The sequence below is a fragment of the Rhinopithecus roxellana genome, chromosome 14 (genome assembly GCF_007565055.1).
Source record: "Rhinopithecus roxellana isolate Shanxi Qingling chromosome 14, ASM756505v1, whole genome shotgun sequence".
Classification (NCBI taxonomy): domain Eukaryota; kingdom Metazoa; phylum Chordata; class Mammalia; order Primates; family Cercopithecidae; genus Rhinopithecus; species Rhinopithecus roxellana.
This window is the reverse complement of record NC_044562.1, coordinates 86,105,188-86,126,468: the sequence shown is the minus strand read 5'-3', so window position 1 is coordinate 86,126,468 and position 21,281 is coordinate 86,105,188. Positions and strand designations below refer to the sequence as shown.

At 36.6% G+C, this 21,281-nt stretch overlaps 1 protein-coding gene across 3 annotated transcripts in view; it reads left to right on the top strand.

Annotated features, from left to right (window-relative positions):
* Window positions 1-20,862, top strand: part of SATB2 (SATB homeobox 2) — a 202,135-nt gene extending 181,273 nt beyond the window's left edge. For all 3 annotated transcript variants that reach the window (XM_010373689.2, XM_010373697.2, XM_030917024.1), the window contains one exon: window positions 17,654-20,862. In XM_010373689.2, coding sequence (XP_010371991.1) covers window positions 17,654-18,115 — 462 coding nt within the window. In that variant the 3' untranslated portion in view covers window positions 18,116-20,862. The remainder of the gene's footprint in view (window positions 1-17,653) is intronic.
* Window positions 20,863-21,281: the final 419 nt, after the last annotated feature.

Genomic DNA, 21,281 nt, shown 5'->3' with positions numbered 1-21,281 from the left:
CCAGGCTGGAGTGCAGTGGCGTGATCTTGGCTCACTGCAACCTCCGCCTCCCAGGCTCAAGCAATTCTCCTGCCTCGGCCTCCCGAGTAGCTGGGATTTAGGCGTGTGCCACCATACCTGGCTAATTTTTGTATTTTTAATAGTGACTGGGTTTTGCCATGCTGGCCAGGCTGGTCTCAAACTCCTGACCTCGGGTGATCCACCCACCTCGGCCTCCCAAAGTGCTGGGATTACAGATGTGAGCCCCCGCACCTGGCCTACTCAAGTGTTTTAATATGATAATAGAGTTTTGATAGAACTCTGCTCGGCATGGAATTACAATTCCAATAGCGACCCTGACAAAGCTAAAAACTGTACTCTCAATAAAGGTAATTATATAATGCCCTGAAGGCACTGTACCCTAAAAACAATGTTGTTTGATGCCAAAATGCTTTTTGATTTCTGTAAGTATAAATGAAATGGCTTATATTTGGCCTCTAGATTTTCTTAACTTCCATTATTTATTTAGTTTCAGTTGCATATTTTTAGAAGCAAATTTTGATAAAGTCGAAGTAAGCTACAGAGATAGGCAAAAAGCAGTAAAGACAGTTTGTGGCTCTAACTTGAAACCATTCTCTTTGCTCACTTTGGAATATGTGGTGTTGGAACTATAGAAGTTACATCAAAGTGTAGGCAAAAAAATATATACATTGAATTAATTGTGTTACTTTTTTTCTTTGTTGTTTCTTCACAAAGGCTCTCTTTGTTCATTCCATTCCAAAGAAAATCATTTTGGCATTTAATATGTGTTTTGGACAGGACATTCAGTGTTTTCTATAGTATTTTGTATATAAGCAATATTCTTTCATATTTTGCTCAGTTGAGAGCCATTGACATTTCAGAATCTTATTGTGATACATATGATCCATTTTTAAACAAATACTTCTGGCTTTTATAAATTCTGTGTTGTTTTTAAAGGTTCCCTTTGTTTGTCTTATATGGATTCTCTCATTTTTATTTGTTGTTTTGCTGTTTTGCCAGCAGCAACTTTTCTTGTCATGGAAGCTGTCTGCTGCAGGCCCTTTAAGTTCTGGTGATAGTAGAAATATTTCTGCAGATTGGGGAGGGAGAGAGAGAAGCAAACTGATGAATATGTCAGTTTTTATCCCTGAGAATAGGAATACCTTAAATGTCTCTTGAGTGTTAATAATTTTCAATCAGTTTTTTTTGGGAAATTAAAGAACTATGTGAGTCAGTATGGCATTTATTAACCTATACAAAGTGTATGTGTACATGTATCAAATTATTATAAACTATGATAATTCAGCTCTTTTCGGTAATAAGTGTATTTTCAGTGAGTGCCTACGTAGACTTAATACTTTATTTCCCCTTAAGACTATTAGATGTGTTCTAAATTTTAGGGTGTCTTTCAGTCTGTATAATATGGCTATTGCCCGTGTAGATGTATATATTCATTCAAAGCACAGTGCCTTGACATTGTGCTAAGTTTAGAGTATGTGGAGGTGAATATAACACAGAATCTATCCTTAAGGAGCCCAGAGATCAGTGGAGAGGCAGATATGAGAGCAGATAGCTATAATACAGCGTGTAAATAAGAGAAAGAAAAGCACAAAAGGGTCACACCTGCCCCAAACCTGGTGAGTTGGAGAACTCAGAAGGCTTCCAGGAAGTAGTGCTGCTCATGGCCCTTACAGATTCATCAGAGGTTTCCAAGAAAGGGTGACACAGCATGAGTCTGGGGGCTCCAGTGTAGAGTTGTTGGAGCACAGCCTGCAAGGCAGGGGCTGGGGAGCAAGGACGGGCAGGGGCTCAGGCTGCAGTCAGGTTACGGGGCCTTCTTGGACACAGAAGAGACCTAGACCACCTGAAGGCCACTGGGCCTTTAGCAAGATGTTCGGTTGGCTGTGACAGGGAGGCCTGTTGGGAGGAAGTCAGAGTAATTCAGGCAAGAGATTATGGGAGTCTGAATTACAGCAATGGAAGTACATCTGGAGATGGGAAAATTAATCCAAGAACTGTTTAAAAGGAATAATCAGCAACATGTGGGATCAACTAGATGTAGAGTTTCAGATGAGGGGAAAGAGTTAGTGAGAACTCTCAGATCTTGGCTGGAGCAACCTGGGGGTTAGTCTTGGAGCACCAATTGAGAGCGTTAATGATTAATTCCCTGCTAATGTCATTTGTAAGAATGTTTGTTTTGTACTGAGTTCCCAGCTATTAAATTAAATCCACCCTGAAGCATATCCACATTTGAAAGTATAATAACTTGACAGTTCCAGTTTCTGAGGACGACCTACACAGGGTAAGCAAATATGCTGAGAAAAGCCAAGGAGATGTGGTATGGAGACACAATTGGACTTGTTTGGTGAATCTGAGTAGATAAGAATGCTGAATGGTCTTGTGGGAGTAGCATGGTCCTCTGCTGCTCGGAGACTGGAATCTTGCTTGTGGGAAAAGGAGTCACCAGTCCAGTTACTTTGCCCCAGGGAATTGGGAACTGAGATTTCTCTTCCCAGTGACCATCCTTGGCTCCCTGGGAAAAGGAGACTTATTTTCTTGAGAAAGCCGTGATCTAAACAAGAGTGCCTGTCCTTGTTGGCTTTTCACTTCTCCCCCGATACACCTACCACAAAGTTGAGAAGGAAAAGTCTATCCATACCTGGTTTCAGGTAGTAAGATCATTAATGTGGAGGATACAAAACCAATATTCCCATAACAAATTAAAAGTGCTTTAAAATGGAAAAGCATACCCTAGAATTAAGAGCCCAAACTTTTGGGAAGTTTCTACCTCACATCATTTAATTTTTCCATATTATTTTTCTCTTGAAAGAAAGTAATACCAAGAAAGCCAGTCTCTGATGAAATTAAATGAAGTTGAAAACTAAAGACTAGGTTTGATAAGCTCTCACTTGATACCTTTTAAGAGCTAAGCCACCAGGAATCTTTGCTGCCTCTCCCTAGAGATCAATGGCCTCTGCCTCATGGTTTGAGGCGAAAACCCTTCTTTGATCATTTGACTTTGTTTACCCAGTTTGGACTTTTGGGTATAATAAACTGTAATATGTCAGTGGTGTGGTAATGCTAGATATTTTTTTTCTTTTACCAGAGTGGTTGATTATAATGCACTGTTTAAGATTTGCTTTCTATAAAAGGCATATTTGTACTTTTATGTGTTTGATTCACACAGTGCAGTTTTCTCAAGTCCTGTTATTAAGTGGTTACATTCAGAAAGCAAAAAATATGCTGAGGTAGTATTTTCTTGGTGAACATCTAATATTTTCACTAACCATAACTGTCAGATTGTTCTGACTTCTGAGTACCCCAACTGTAAAAATTATATAGAAAATGTGGCCTAATATGGGATTCTAAACAGCCTCATGTGAGGCTTTAAACACATGGATTACCTTCTTTCATCTCTTTCCCCTGAAGTAAAGCATCTCATCCAAATACCCTTTCTCCTTAAATAATTGAAGTCCTCTCTTTTAAGAAGCTGTAAAACACTTCAGTTGTGATGTCACTAGTGCCATTGCAGTTATGGGGATTTTAAATCCTAAACTGGTTCTTGGCTGAGGTTTGTCAGGAAGAGTCTCTCTTTTTGAGCTAGCAAATTTTGATGAAATTGGGTATCTGCTTTGTAAAAATGGTACACAGAGATAGAAATGTAAAAATCCCTTTATAATCCACTCTAAACGGACATTTGGGAGAGAAACTTCCCCATAAGGTATTCTAATTTTTGCTAACATTTTTGTTGTTTTCACTTTTAATTCCAAACTTGAAATATTGAATAATAGCCTCTATCATTTATAGTGTTATTCTTAGAGTTTAGTAGATTTTAGTTGAAAGTGTTTATTCACACTGAAAGAAATTTGTGCTAAAAACTTCGATTGAAACAACATAATTTTGTATTTTTCTCCATTAACTAGCTAAACAGCAGTAAGCATATATTTGTTACATGTTAGACTCAGGGGTATGTCATTTTGGAGTCAGAGCTCAATTTTGTATATTTGTTTCTTCTTCTGAAGAATAAATACAATAGTACCTGCCAATATTGTGAGATTATTTCATTCTTTTTAAGAAATAAGAAATACAAAAGATGATAAAGAGCTTTGAAAATAATTACAGGATTTAAATAATTACAGAAATTTGATATATGACCACGGAGTCATAGTAAATAATCTGTGTGTAAATCAGTAATAGTAATGCTTTATTTCAATGAAACTTACATAATTTATTGAGATCCTATGACTGAAAGTATACACAGATAATCTCCCCCCACCACACGCCTCCATATTATCCTTGTTTCTAAATCATCCTATTCCAAATAGGATGATTTCAATTTATATTTTTCATCACTAGATTTATAAATACTATAAAGGGATTTGGAAATGGTTTGAATTCTGATTCTTTGGTGCTTTACCTTAGGAATCATTATTTAAGTCTTCATTGACACTTCTTGACTGACTAGGTGATGTCTCTTCTTACTCAATGTATCTATTCTTTTCCTTCATGTGTCTTAAAGCATTTTCTTTTAAAAAGAATCAAAACTCTGCTTTGGTTAAATTTACTGGATGAAATGTATTTATCTGAAGTGGTCTCTGTATTCTATTATTTTAAGCTTACCTTGAATCTGTTTTAAAACAAGCTTCAGAGCTCACAAATCATGTGTCACTGGCATTGATGAAGTTATTTTCATTTGGGTCACATTTTTACTTCACTTGATAATTATTTAGCCAGCTGGATTAACTGTTTAAGCATTCTGATGGATCATGCTTAATCTGAACCCTTTGCACATCTTTCTTCCTTAGCCTTTTTCCGTTGCTGAAGTATTACAAATTTCCAGGTTGGTTCTTTTAATATCATTGGGATTGTGGTACCAAGTCATCATAACCTTTCATCTTCCTCATTTAGTTACCTGGTTATGTTTAACTTAAGAGCATCTTCTTTCATGTATGCTGCTGCTAAAGACACTTTTTTTCTCAATCATACCCATGAAGCAAGTCACACATTTATTTAAAAATCAGAATCCTAGAGGTAACTGTTACCCTGCTCATTTCCATCTTACTCTTTATTCATTTTTACCAAATGTAAGGTCTTTAAAGACACTTTAGTCTGTGCCTTGAATTGGGTCTTCAAAAGATAGGCCTTTCCTGTGAATTTTTAGGCTAGGCTTTGTGTTCTGAGAATACTTTGTGAAGAGTGGTGGAGGAGTGTCAGAACAGGGAGAAATTAGTGCTTATGGATGTCAGGCAAGTGAGAATGTGGCAGGTGGGCTGGGGATGGCGTCTCCCAGGCATAGGGACACATGGTCACAGCCTGGGCTGTCCTAAAGGGTCCGGTCTTCCTCAGTCTTCTCATGGATTGTGTTCATTGTTTTTGTGGAATCGTTTTGGTCATGTTAGCCCTAGATGATCAAATAAACCCATTTCTCAGATGGTACTGATGAAGGGAAAGGAATAATTGCCATTAGATACATTATGTGTCCATGCTTTTCCCCAAGTTCTAACTGGAGAGTAGATTGTTTTCTATACTCTCTTCATATCTATTTGATATAGTTACTCATCTCCTTATATTGAAGAATCAGTTCACTCAGCCACCTACCTCTTCAGTGTTTGCAGATTCTGGCCACTCTCAGCAATCAGATTAATGACTGTGCCATTCCCCGCCCTGCCCAACAAACTATACCAAAGCTGTTGGTATAGTTGTTCTCAATTTATAACCAAAGAGGAAATGATATAAGCCAAAGGCTGTTTTAAGAACCATGCTTCCTCTAAAACCCAAGTTTAACAGCTGATTGTGTCACAATATTTTTATGCTTTTATCTTTGACCAAAGTGTTTATTTTGAGAAACAATTATTAAACTGCATTAAAAACATACACAGTGTTCCCATAGTATCTTGGTTACAATATTTAAAAAAAAAAAAAAAACAGACTAAGGCTGGATGAAATTGAACACATATTTCCATGTCAGACTTCCTACCATTTTGCTTGTTTGTATTGATTTCTCTTGACATGGTCTTCTTTTATTGACCACCACTTTTTTTTTCTTATTCTGTCTCTCTCTCTCTCTCTCTTTTTTTAAAATCCCCCTCCTATAGCTGTATGTGCTAAGAGCAATTGTAAAAGAGAACCAACTTATATTAAATCTGCCTGGAGTCAAAATGTAATCTAACACCTGTAGTCTGCAATTTGTCATCACTTCATGGATACTTTTTTTTTTTTTTTAATAACAGATTTCCTGAGTTTTGACCTTAGGATACTGTGTAATCCAAAAAAAGCAACAAAGCTAAACCATGGTTTTTTAATAAGTCCTGTAATGTTAGGATGTGAAATTACAATCATAAGAGCCAACTTAAGTAACATCATTTGAAGTTAGAAATAGTGCTGAGTTGTGTATCTAGGAGAATATGTTTTGCCTGTGAAAATGTCTTTGTGTGATAAAGTCAAGAGACAAATCATAATGCATGTGTAATTTCTCCTACACTCTTTCCCTAAGGCTTTCCTAAGTGATTTTCTCCTACACTCTTTCTCTAAGGCTTTCCTAAGTGATTTGACTCAAGTAAGGATGTTTTTACTATTGAGCGTGATTCATGTCTTCCAAAGTTTTCAAACTTTTTAGTCTCAGAATCTCTTTTCACTGTTACTATTGAGGACCCCAATAATGTGTTATATTTACCAATATTACCATATTAGAAATTAATTCTGAGGAATTTTTTAAATGCTTACTAATTTAAAAATCATTATAGATAATACACAGTCATCCCTTTGTATTCAGGGGGGATTGATTTCAGGACCTCTTGCAAATAACAAAATTGATGGATGTTCCAGCCCCTTATGTAAAATGGTGTAGTATTTGCATATAATGTACATACATCCTTCCATATACTTTGAATTATATCAGTTTACTTCTGATACCTCATACAGTATAAATGCTACGTAAATAGTTATTATACTGTATTGTTTGGGGAATAATGACAAAAAATAGTTGGTACATGTTAGGTACAGACACAACCGTCCTTTTTTTCCTAAATATTTTTGATTGTGGTTTGTTGAATCCATAGATATGGAACCCATGGATGTGGTAGGCCAACTATATATGCATATATGTAAATGTTATATTGACAATAAATATATTTTAAAAGCAGAAAAATAATAAGAGAATGCCATTGTTTTATATACTTTTGCAAGTATTTTAAAGTCTGACTTAATGAAAGACAATTGGATTTTCATAGTTGCTTCAGCATTTAGTCTAATACAATATGTGGTTTTGGTTGACGCTGATAAGGCAAATCCAGCCTCAGGTAGACATGTAACTGCAATAGGAAGAAATATTTTAATCTGCATTTCACATCATTGTGATATTCTTCTTTGATACTAGAGCAACATTCTACAAGTGGTAGTTTCTTAATGGTTAGTTGCAAAGTGGAATTGAATCTAAAACTATATTGAACTTTTTACACTTTCTCTTTTACCTATTCATAACTTTATAACACCTTGCAGGTTTACTGTATTTTGTAAGGTCATGCAGCCCTTAAAAATTTTGGCACAGAGGCCGGGCGCGGTGGCTCAAGCCTGTAATCCCAGCACTTTGGGAGGCCGAGACGGGCGGATCACGAGGTCAGGAGATCGAGACCATCCTGGCTAACACAGTGAAACCCCGTCTCTACTAAAAATACAAAAAAAAAAAAAAACTAGCCGGGCGAGGTGGCGGGCGCCTGTAGTCCCAGCTACTCGGGAGGCTGAGGCGGGAGAATGGCGCAAACCCGGGAGGCGGAGCTTGCAGTGAGCTGAGATCCGGCCACTGCACTCCAGTCCGGGCGACAGAGCAAGACTCCGCCTCAAAAAAAAAAAAAAAAAAAAAAAAAAAAAAAAAATTTTGGCACATTTTATTATATGACATATTTAAAAGGAAAACCAAACATATTTGTTAAATTGCCACTAATATTAAAAAAGTTAAGTACTGGGAAACTATTAAGTATATGGTGACCACTACAAGTTTTCCCAGAATTCTAAGTTTTGCTTGAAAGGTTAAAAGGTATCATTGGCAACAAATGCTGTCAGATATTCTTCCTGGAGTGATAGCCTCACTTTATTTTTAAAACAATGTCAAATATGCAGATCTGAGTAACCATAGTCTGTCTATTAGTTCTTTGAAGTCAAATTGATACTCCATGACAAAGATGGGTGGCTCAGCTTTCAAGTCCAACAATCACACAAGTGCTGTTTCTCAAGACAACCATCTTCCCTCAGTATGCTACAGAAGTACTTCATATGCACTTCCCATTTCTTCACACAGAACATTATAAAGAAGTATACTCGAGGATTGAGACTTAAGTAATACAATTTTACTGCTTCATCAAAGATGCTCTTAAATGAAAGTGGCATCATTTTTGCCATGAGCTTGTGGCAGTGAAAAATACAACTGCCTGGACCATTTTGTGCTGCTGCTTTGATTGTTGCAGGCCAGTATTTCCCACCAATGCTTTTGTACCATCTGCAAATTTTGAAGTGTGGTCTATGCAATAGGCCCATGACATCGAAACTATTTTCACAGCAAATTCAAGATATTATTTACCTTTTTGACTTTGCTGAAATTTGCAGATGGTACAAAAGCACTGGTGGGAAATGCTGGCCTGCAACAATCAAGGCAGCAGCACCAAATGGTCCAGGCAGTTGTATTTTTCACAGCCACGAGCTCACGGCAAATTTCAGCAAGGTCAAAAAGTTTATGTTTATGTTCTAAATAATGTCTTGGATTTGCTATGAAAATAGTTTTGATGGCATGGGCCTCTTGCATGGACCACACTTTGAGAACCGTTGATAAAGAATGTCTTCCTAACAGGATGTCAGGCTGTATGTATAGAAGGTGTCAACCTAAACGGACTATAACTTGAGGCTCAATTTCATGTAATATATGCTTCAGAGGCAACTTTCCTATGCTAGGTGCCATTTTAAGTACAAAGATGTATGTAGTATTTGAGTGAAAGAAATAAGAAAAGTTATCGGTAGATGTGCCTATTTGTAGATCTGTGGGGTGAAAAAGATTTCTGAATTTGATGCTTTTATAATAAGCATGTCGATAGAAAAAATGAGTGACACATTATACTCCTGATTCTTAAGTCCTCCTCACATTTCATAATAGCTAGTACTAATTGAAACCCTACTTATGACTTCAAAACTTTGCTGCTACATACTTAGCATATATTATCTCACTTTCCCCCTTATCACTACAAGCACTACAAGGAAGATTTTACAGATTAACAGACACTGTGGCTCAGAGAGAGTAAGTAATGTGCTCAGAGTTACAAGGCTAGTAACTAAGCAGTTGTGGTTTTGCAGTCAAAACTGGATTTGAAACCAGAACTTTGTGACCTCAAAACTTCTCCTTACCACGTGTATACAATGCCATCTTACAGTTATACAGTGCCCTAGGAAGTTTTTTTTCTTTTTACACAGCAAAGAATGTTTTGCTAAAAGGGAATAATAGCAAGGAAAGTAATAACTAGTTTTGCTGAACAATAATAACTGATCTGAAAGTAAAGAAGAGAGAATACGGAATGCAGTGCCACAGAACAAAGATACTGAGCACTAATTGTGTCCCAGGCATATGGTATGCCAATATGTAGCTCACAGTCCAATAGTGACAGAGACATAAAATAATTACATTAATATTTACATTAGTTATTAATCATTAAAGTTCTCCTCACTGAATTCTGGGCCAAAATTAATTGTCCCCAATGCTGATTTTGAAAAAAGGGGAATATTAGAGGGTAGAGTTAGGTTTTTGAAACTTCCAATTACATGATATTTTATATATAGTCCATTTAAAAAATAACAGCATGTATTCATTCATCTGTTCAACAAATTCTAATTGAGTTATGCATAAGGACTTTCAACCAATTGTTACTTTTAAGTAAAAAAAAAAGTGTGTGTATGTGTGTGTGTGTGTGTGTGTGTATATATAAAATCTTGTTTGTGTTCTCATCTCCTGTTAATGTACCTTACCTTATAGGATCTGAAGCTTTGGGTTAGACTTATCATAGAGAGAGAGACAGATGTGACCACCTGGGAAGCTGTTTTAACCCATTACTACACTGGATCAACCACCTTATTCAGTCACCTCCTTAATGATTTCTCATACACACACACACACACACACACACATACATACACACACACACACACACTTTTTTTTTTTTTTTTTGAGACAGGGTCTTGCTCTGTCACCCAGTCTGGAGTGCAGTGGTGTGATCTCGGCTCACTGCAGCCTCCCCGTCCTGGGTTCAAGCAATTTTCCTGTCTCAGCCTCCCAAGTAGCTGGGATTTCAGGCATGTGCCACCATGTCCGGCTAATTTTTGTATTTTTAGTAGAGACAGGATTTTACCATGTTGTCCAGGCTGGTCTTGAACTCCTGAACTCAAGTGATCTGCCCACCTTGGCCTCCCAAAGTGCTGGGATTATAGGCATGAGTCACCATGACTGGCCTTAAGTATTTTTTTCTTAGAACTTTTAGTAGAAGAATGCTTTCCTTTTTTGGATCACCTAGTTTATGTTCTGTTCTGAAAAATGAGGTAAAATTAAACAACAAATCAAAATAATTCTAATACTAACCCAAAATAAACGTGGATAAAAGTCATCTTGTTTGTGTTCTCATCTCCTATTAATGTACATTACCCTACAGGACCTGAAGCTTTGGGTGAGACTTGTCATAGAGAGACAGATGTGACCACCTGGGAAACTGTTTTAACCTGTTACTGCACTGGATCAACCACCTTATACAGTCACCTCCTTAATAGTTTCTCATTTTCTCTATAAAAGAAGACCACAAAGTGTTGGCATATTATAAGTAATGCAGCTCACCCCATAATGATACAGTGAATTATATACTTTCCTAAACTTAATCATTCAAGATCTCACTTCCTTCCCTACAGGCAAAAAGCATTATATTTTACACATGGCTCCCAGCTGGTTTTCATTGAGGCCTTCAATATCCATTTGAACACTGAGAGCTTTAAGAAGAGCTGCTTTATCTTTCTCAGTCAACTTTGGTCATGGTACCATTAGGTCTTTTTGTTTTCAAATTTTTCGGTTTTGAAGGCAGAGAAACAACATGTGTCCATATTATAATTGTGCTTTATGACTGGGCAAGGAACTTTTGGGTTTCATTTGCAGTTAATGTCTCTTTTGAGTATATTTACAACTTCTCATTCTTCATTGCTATCTTCATGTCCATTTGTAGACATAGGTGTCATATTTCAACCCAGAGAGATTACAGCAAATAAATAAGGAATTTACTCGACTTTTAACTTTCTATTTGTTTATTCCTACCCATAACTTATTCATCAGCCCTTAATTGTTAGAAATAGGACTTCTTATTAAAAAGCTGTATAAATTAATAGGTCCAATTATTGTAGATGCTCCATACATGTTTGATACATGGATACACTTTTTAAAAAATTCTTTTAACCCAGGGCTGTTTTTACATCGTTTCTTTGGCATATGATGAACACCCCTGATGAAGAAGACAGCAATCAGTTAAGTGTAAAGTGACACTTCTTTGGGGGGTAGAAGTGCCAATGCATACTTCTGGCTGTTTTTATGATAATGTTGCTATTTGTAATACTCCAATAAAAATCCAGTAATATATTACAACCTGAAATTTCCTTGCAAAGTAATTATATAAATATTTTCCCATCTTTCTAGTAATAGTAGTAGTTTTCAGGTCTTACTGTATTTTTGGTTATCTCAGATTTTATGAATGAAGTTCACTATGAGGGCTTTCCATTACCCTGACGGTGGAATGCCAAGCACTCCATGCTCTGGCCGTGGCTCTCTCAGGTGTCATTTTGCTGGAGCATGGTACTATCCAACAGTACTTTCTGTGCTAAGGGAAATGCTCTGTGTTGTGCTGTCCATCATGGCATCGCACAAGTGATACAATGGAGCACTTGAAATGTGGCTGATGTGACTGAGGAACTGAGTGTTTGTCTGTCTGTTTAATTAATTTAAATGTAAATACCCACATGTGGTTAGTGGCTATTGTATTGGGCAGCACAGCTCTAACATGCTGACTTTCTTGCGGTTTTGCAAACGTACCAAGTATATTCTTGCCTTGCAGCCTTTTTGCTTGCCTTTCTATTATCTAGAATGCTTTTCCACATGGCTGGGCTTCACATCCTTCAGGCCTGGGCTCCAATGCTGCCTCTGTAGGGAGCCTTCTCTGAGTCACCTTATCTCAAATAACTTCCCCTCCCCACAGTCTTCCTCCTTATGCATTGCCCTGTGTATTTATTACTACCTGACATTTTATTTACGATCTGTCTCCTCTACTCTAAAGATTTTGTTCAATTTTTCTCTATATTTTACTCACAGAAGTCAGGAGACTATAATGTTTAAGGGCACGGGCTTTAACATATCCTTGAATAAGATATGCTTGATAAGCCTAGTTCTACTGCTTACAAACTCTGCACCTTAAGCAAATTATCTACACTTTTGGAACACCAGTTTTCCCATCATAAAATGAGGGTAAAAATGCCTGCCTCTAAGAGTACTGTAAAAATTAAGTAACATTAAATATATTTATAGCATTTAGGTCAATGGGTAGCTCATGAGTAAGCTTTATATGAATGGTAACACCTATTATTACTATTATTATTGTTATTAAATCTACTTAGATATTTCATTAATTTCATTACTGTGAACCCTGCTTGTCATACTGAAAAATCAACAGCAGAAGTTATGAATAAGAAAGGTTTTTAAATAAACCATTTAGGACTCTTTTTACAGAAATGAATTTGTTGTCTAGATTAACTTTAATTTTGATGGAGAAAAATCCAAACCAAAAAAAGAAGTAGGATGAGTTGGTAGGCTTCAGTGTGCAAAGATCAAGAGTAAAAAGGAGTGGATAGTCACCCTTACGGAATTAAATATTCCATTATTTGGGAAAATCACATGAAGAGGGGTGTTTGCCTTAGGGATAAATAAAGGTCAACTTCTAAGCCCATTTCTTAAAACTTTTATATTGAAATATGGTATAGTTTGCTTACAGTAAAATGCATAGATTTTAATTGTACAGCTTGATAATCTTTAGACATACACACATCCTTTTAATAAACGCACAAGTCAATATAGAGAATATTTGCAACATCCCAGAAGGCTATCTTCCACCCCCTTCCACTCAGTAAACCTCAGTGGGAACCTGTTATGCTGGGATCTGTCAATGCAGGCTTTTCCTACTTTTTTCTATTCTTATATATTAATTTGTTTTTCCTGTTCTTTCATATAAGTGGAATCATACAGTTTTTAGTCTTTCATATCTGACTTCTTTCACTCAACAGTAAGTCTGTGGTATTTATCTGTGTTTGTATATATAGCAGTAGTTCATTTTTCCTACTGCTCTGTTATGTAAGTATACCACAACTTATTTCTCAGTCTTATTATTGGTAGACACTTGGGTTGTTTCCAGTGATGACTAAAACTGCTATGAGCATGCCTTTCAGAGGACATAGGCACTCATTTCTGGTTTTATGCAGTGTTTGTATGCTTGGCGTTAGTAGGTACTGTCAATGGGGATTTTTTTGCCCCTCCACTGGGCCCATTTTGAAAAAGGGAAAAAAGGTAATGCTGGCAAGTCCTTGGTCCTGCCAGCTTTTCATAAATAGTTTGAAAGATGCTCAGTTAAACTTAATATGAAGAAAATCTCAGAAAACTATAATCTGATAGCACAAAGGACTAGTTTGGAAAGAAAATTTTATTCATTTTGCAGGGCATTCTATTAGTTGGAGTAATTGTGAATTTTGTGACTTAAAATACTAATTAACAAAAACATTATGCCCAAACTGTCAAATGAGCCTGGGAATGAAACCGCTTATAGGTCTCTCCATCAGCAACCAATGGCATGACTCTCAGGGCACTTGCTTGGGACAGAGACCAAATTTGATTCATTCTAGTTCACTAACAAGGAATTTAGAAGATGTTCTGAGAAATTCAGACCAAAAAAAAAAAACAAACCTAAATATCAGTTAAGTGAGAGTTCAGAAAATTTTCCTGTGAAGAAATGGCTAAAAGAGTTGACATTATTTAGTCAAGATGTGAGAAAGTGAAGAAAAGATGACTTGATTCTGCCCTTTAGATGGGAGGATTTTAGAAGAGGATTTGGATTGGTTTTCGTGCCTAGAGAAGACCATCTTAGAGGTATTAGGCACTGCTCTGCTTGCATTCAGAATACTTATGCCACTAGAATAAAGTACTACATGGTATTAAGAAGGATTCTTAGCAGTTGGCTAGAGAGGAAATTATGTTGTTCTTTTGCTAGGAATTGTCTAAAGACAATAACTTTCTGCCTGGAGTAATTAGAACATTTTAGGGGAATACAGATAGTTAGGACAGATAACTTTGGGAATCTTTTAATCTCAGATATTATGTATATTGTGGTTGAAAGGGACTTATAGCCAAAGAACAGTGTCAGTATAATAGAAAAAGCTCCTTTGGTAACTTTTAAGACAGTTTCACTTAAGGGATGCCCATTTGGGCATTCAGGGTTTTGACTGCTCTTTCCTTACCTGTTAGAAGATGCTAGAAGATATAACTTAACCATCTTCATGTAGGTGTCACCATGCTGCCCAACTCACTATGGTACATTGTCTGACCAGAAACTATATATTTCACTTTGTAGATAATTTCTCTAACTATTACTTCTCTTGAGAAACATCTTCCTAGTCTATCATGGGCAATTGCCTTGTCATTGTTCCCTGGAATCCTTTATCAGACCGACAACTCCCCATGTTTGTTAATTCCAATCCTCCAAATCGGAATTAAGAGGAGATGCTACATGTTTCCAGTTCAATCTTGATCCACGTGGCACCTTTGTGAGGAACTTGTCAGGATTCAGTTAATTAATCCATGTAAAGTTCTTAGAACTGCCTGGCACAGAATAAACATTCAGTGAAGGGTAGCTATTCTTACTGTTCTTTCTCTGTTTCATGTTTGGCTTCTCTGTATATATATATTACTAGTGCTCAGTTCTAGGAAATAAAGGGGAGTGAAGCAGGCCAGTTGGTTGGACCTAAGAAGAAGAACAAATGCAATCATGCAGAAAGATTATAGTAACTTCAAAGTATAGTTTTGGAAAATCTCTTTAAATCTAACCAATGCACAGTGGAAAATCCCTGAAGAACCAATCTAATTATTCAATTAAATGGAACTGTTATGCTGACTTTTACTACAGAAGGCAAGCATAATTTAGAAAATGGGGCATTTTAATTCTCTTTTGTTTTCCAATTAGCACAATTACTCTAATGGGGAGTACTCATGCTTGAGTCTATGTTCTTCTAGTATGTACTTTGCACATAATTTCAGTCTCTCTTTCCCCCAAAACTGGAATCCTCACCTGTTGACATAGAGGTTTACTTATTACAGTGCTCATACTGCCCAGATCATGGCCTCAGAGCAAATATCCTTCTGCCATGAAAGCTGACCTGACCAGCACCAGTCCCCCAACCCCTACTCCTGGAGCTCTGCTTTTCCTGCTGGGTATAATTAGGATGCTGAAGTAACAGAGCTCTCACTTTTTTTGCTGATGCCAGCTTACCACAACAGACCACATGAGTTTACTCTTAGTTGAAAGTGGTGAGGAAAATGCTAAGAACATTCATTTTAATTGGTCAACATTGTACGGACTTTAGTGCCACTGTTTTATAGTCCTGCGCTTAGGATTTCTTTCTGCCACTAGCCATCGGCTTATTATAGCAGATAGTCTTATTTGCTTCTGATTATCCTTTTTATTATTATTTGATTATTACTTGAAAAATTTAAACCTCTTTTGTTTATTGTTACCTTATTTAGGTAACAGTTTCATCTGCCCTAATATTTGTTAAGTTCTACATAAAAGACTGACATTTTCACATTGATGGGAAAGTATTTTTTCATCATATGGCCCTCAAGACTAGGATGAATGGCAGAGTGTTTTGTTTTTTTTTTTTCTTAAATACTTGCTTTGATGCTGTTTCGTAGCTAAAAGACTATGGGTAGTGTGTGGTGGTGGCAGGAAAGGTGGCAGGGATGGTGGTGTGAGTGGTCCTTTAATGTAACTAGATGTGTTTTCTTTGCATTGGTTGGATTTATTCTTCTGAACTCTGGAAAATGTTTAATTTGTTATTCTAATATGAAAAAGATCCATAAAATATGAGAGAATAGTAAAAGGAGAATTTTTTTTTTTTTTTTTTTTTTTTAAGTGAACTCACTCTTCTTAAAAGTTTTGGGAGGATTTAGGAAGTTAGACCCAAGTATAGGAAATGTGGTCTTTGCCTTTGGAACCAACATGACACATTTTAGTGGGGAAGAGCACAGTAACCTTGTAATTCTGTCATACAGCTGAAGCTGTAAGGTGTGGGCGATGGCTGCAGTTCCTCATCAGGACTTCATGCTCCATCTCCCCCTCCACAAAGTCCTTCTCACATAGGCCTGTGGGGAGAGCTGGGACTGAGTTCCTTTGAGTAAGTTTACCTAAGATTTTGCTTTTTTTATTAAATGAGTGGGAAATAGGTAGAAATAAAAGAAAAATTATTTAAATTACAACTAGAAAGCTTTAACATTAGAAGAAAAAAAATCCAGAAATTAGAAGGTATATGCAAAACAGAGGATTAGTTTATAGTGATATTGAGAAGGTCCATCTATGTAAGTATAAAATGGTCATTTAAATTCATAATTCAAGAAACAGTTATGTCTTTAAATTAGTTTGAACATTTTCACATTCTAAAAAAAACATTTAAAATCAAAAGAATCAAAATTAGAACTAAAAGAATATAAAGTCATTTCTAATTTTACAAAGGATTGATTTCCTGTCTTAAGTACCAATTATTCCTCTATAACACTGTAAGAGTCATTATGAGGCTGATAATAATTACTGTCATTTATTGGATGTTTGCTCTAAGCCAGAGATGAGGCAAACTATGGCTCATAGGCCAAATCTAGTCTTATTGGAACACAGCCATGTTCCTTTATTTTTGCAATAGAATAGAACTGAGTAGTTGTGGCAAAGATCGACCCTCCAGAGCCTCAGATATTTACTCTCTTGCCCTTTCCTGACGAAGTTTGCCCATCCATGATTTAAGACAAGCACTGTTCTTTGTAACAATTATGTCATTCAATCCTTACAACATCTCTAGGATGTTAGTTTCTTATCCTGTTTTATAGATGATGAAATAGAGCCTTAAAGATGTTAAGTGACTTGTCCAGGGTTACTCAGCTAAGTGGAAGAATATGAACTTGAAGCCATGATGGTAGAGTCCATACTTTCCCCTTTGTGCCCAGTTTCTTTGTCGTTAGCCTTCAGAGAGGTGGCATATCTTGGTGGTTAAAGGTATGGAAGACTCTGAAGCCAGGTTGCTTAAAGTGAGATGACCTTAGGCAACAAATGACTTGACTTTGTGTCTTAGAATATAAATGTTGGCAAATACTACTATTATCAACCTCGTGTTTTGTAGGTGAGATACTAAATCTCCAGAAATGCTTTTACGCTTTCCAAAGACCTGACTTTACAAATGACGATAGCTTACCTCCAGTGCTAGATAGATAACACATATTTCAGAGGGCTGATGGTTTTGGAAGGGTAAAATCATGAGTCCAATGTTCATTTTTTTCTCTCTTAATTATCAGGTGCTTCATAGACAGCAGTCTCAGCCAGCCAAGGAGAGTTCCCCTCCCAGAGAAGAAGCGCCTCCCCCACCTCCTCCGACTGAAGACAGTTGTGCCAAAAAGCCCCGGTCTCGCACAAAGATCTCCTTAGAAGCCCTGGGGATCCTCCAAAGCTTTATTCATGATGTAGGCCTGTACCCCGACCAGGAAGCCATCCACACTCTTTCGGCCCAGCTGGATCTCCCCAAACACACCATCATCAAGTTCTTCCAGAACCAGCGGTACCACGTGAAGCACCACGGGAAGCTGAAAGAGCACCTGGGCTCAGCGGTGGATGTGGCCGAGTATAAGGACGAGGAGCTGCTGACCGAGTCAGAGGAGAACGACAGCGAGGAAGGCTCCGAGGAGATGTACAAAGTGGAGGCCGAGGAGGAAAATGCTGACAAAAGCAAGGCAGCACCTGCTGAAATTGACCAGAGATAATGTGAACTTCTACTAGGCAAAGCAATACATCGGTCCAAGGATTTTCTGCTTTCATTTCTTTAAAAGTTTGTTTTTTGTTTTTTGTTTTTGTTTTTGTTTTTTTGCTTTATTTTTGTCTTTTTATGTCTGTTTGTTTTGGTTTTCTTACCCTTTTGGACATTTCTTTGTTGCAGAGGATACACCTATAGACTGAATAAGTTCAGTATTTCCGAATCAGACATCGCCTTGGCAAAGACACTAAAGCGTTACACTTTATCCCGTCTCTATGACTGGATCATAGTCATTATAATCACAGGAGACTCTGCCTTCATTATCCTTGCACTTAACGGAAGTTAAATCAGGCAAATTCCAGGATGAAAAGAACTACGACATAAATGGAGGAAGCTACAAGTGTGTGTGTATATGTATATGTATATATCTCTATATTTACATATATATATTAAAATTGCATGGGACAGAGACTTTACAATCCGAAAGAATAGACTGTGAAATGAGTTCTTAAAGAAAAGACTTGTTTATGTATTAAAAAAAAACCACTTCACAGTGAGTCGCTTTGGCTTTTTGATAAACTGCGGCCTGCTCTCAGGGTGGGGTGACTATTTTTGAATTCCTATTTATTTTTTGTGTTTGTCCCTGATTTTTTTTTTTTTTTTTTTTAATTCTTTGGCTTCCTATCTGGCAGCTTAATGGGTAATTTTTGAGGTATGTATTTAACAAAATAAACCAACACTGCCAAAAAAAAAAAAGAAAAAAGAAAAAAAAAAGTAAAGTGAAAAAAATCAGGGCACATTAAAATGATACAAGTCAAATTACTCTTAAAGACACAATGCACACTTAAAATGACTCAATAAAATGACTCGCTACGTTCCGTTATTCAATTTGTCATTAATGTAGTGAACAGATGCATTTCTGTGGAATTCCAAATAAGTAAAACTGAAATTCAGTGCAGAGAAAACTTTGTCCATTAGTGCAAGTCTTGATCAAATGACATTTTGACATTGGACATATGGAATTCATAGTATGAGCCACATTTTGTTGTGAAATTTATTTACCTGCTTGTGGCTTCAAATCTGAAAATTAATAAGCCTGCTCGTTTAAAAGTTGTTTGTTGTTGCTGTTTTTTTGTCTTTTTGTTTTTTACTAGAAAATAGTTCAGTGTAATATTAAGTTAGAAAAGAAGTTGCTGCCCAGTTAAAGGGGCTCCCTCTCAAATAAATCTCCATCCTTCCCTCTCCCAAAAGACATTTCTGATTTCTGTTTCACTTTGGGCTTCCCCTTCTTCGCACACATTCCATCTACCTAATCAAACATTTCCAGTCCCTAATCTCTCCTGTCCCTTTTCCTGGGATGACAGCCCTAACAAGAACTGTTTCTGAATCGTTGTGCAGCTCCGGGCAATAGAGTATGTGAAGCGATTTCAGTAGAATCACTTACTCATCCTAAAAGAAAACATTATCCCAGTTACCTACATCGCAATTACCTTATGTAAAGCAGAACTAATGCTGACTGGATGTTTAGCATTAAAGCTGCAATCTACTATAGTACTCCAGATCTCTTTCAGCTTCCTATGAAAAACACCAGAAGCATTACTTTCCACTTCTACTTACAGTAATTGCAAGAGGAGACCTCACATTCAGGACTGGCCTAGTGAACGTAATCCATGCTTTAAACTGGTCATTAAACAGTCCCACATGGTTGGATTTTTTTTTTTTTTTTTTTTTTTTTTTTTTTTTTTTTTTGTGCTCTCACGAAACCTTGTCAAAGACCTCATGCAATATCACTTTGAAAGTTATTTTCTGTTTACTACACAAACATTGTAATATAACTGTTAATACTATTTATATATTTGAAAGGTATAAAAGGTAGGAGTTAAAAAAAAAAAAACCTCTATGTGTAGATATTAACTCAGAACTTACAATATACAGGGAGAAGACATGTTGCAATACAAGCTAATTCTAGCTGCTCAGTAACCTCTGGAGTTTTTAAAGGGACATTTTCCTGTACTTTTTCAAATAATGATGTTTAAAAATTATCTTGACATGAGCGTCATATACCTTTGCAAAAGGATGGTTGTTTGCAGTTCGCCCTGGCCCCATCCTTCCTATTTCTGTAGTATGCTGCAGCTTTAATCAGAAAGTCCATGGTTGCTGCTTCCTGATCTCCGAGTTACTCTTTCCAAATTGTCTTCTTACACTGTTGCTGAAGGTCACTCTATACACGTAATGGAAACTGATTTTGCCAAGCTCTTACAAGGTGGTTCATCTATCGATGGCATCCGCATTTGGTATCTTTTACACTTCAACCAAAAATTTATTAGGTATTTTTCAATGCTAAGTCTTGCCTTTTATTTTTTAATTTCACTGCCAAGTTTGCAGTGGTTCTAAGTGAATCTGTGGGCATTTTAGCCTGTGGTCTTGCCAGATCTTTGCGAATTACAATGCATATATGTCTATTTATTCAATATCTGTCATATAATATCTATTTGGAAGAAGAAACTTTCTCTTGTAGTGCCTCTTGACAAAGCACAATTTCCCGCCTTTTTTTTTTTTTTTGTGAAATGAAAAAAACAAATTGTGTTTTATTGCGGTATCAACAATGTGAATAAGGATTAACATATTGTAAATGTTCTTTTTTCCATGTAAATCAACTATCTTTGTTATCACTAAGTGATAATTAATTTTTAACTTATGTGCATTGTTAGGCTGTTAGAATTTTTTGGTTGTTAAAATAAACGCATTCAATAAATATGACTTTGTTTGTCAAGTATTTTACTGGGCATTATCTGATTCCCCACTTAATTTTTTATGCAGAGCGAGACCTGGTGAGTCTTAGGAAAATTTGTACCCTTATTTTAGAAGCAAGACAGTGGTACCTGCTATTACAGATATGTGAGTCCTGTACAGTGCATGGATTTCATTGCACATGTGAATATGTGTGTGTCTCTGTATGTATATAAACACATGCATGCTCACTTCCTGGAGCTGGCAACTGGGAGAGTCATTTATCCAATCTTTTGTTATATACAAACAAAACTCAAATGTAAAAAGATATATTTATAGGCTGCTGTTTTATTTTTCTAGTGAATATTTTCTGTTTATAATTTAAAAACCACAAATGACTGCATGTCAGGAAACTTTTGGAGCACATATGTCCATGGTTAATGGAC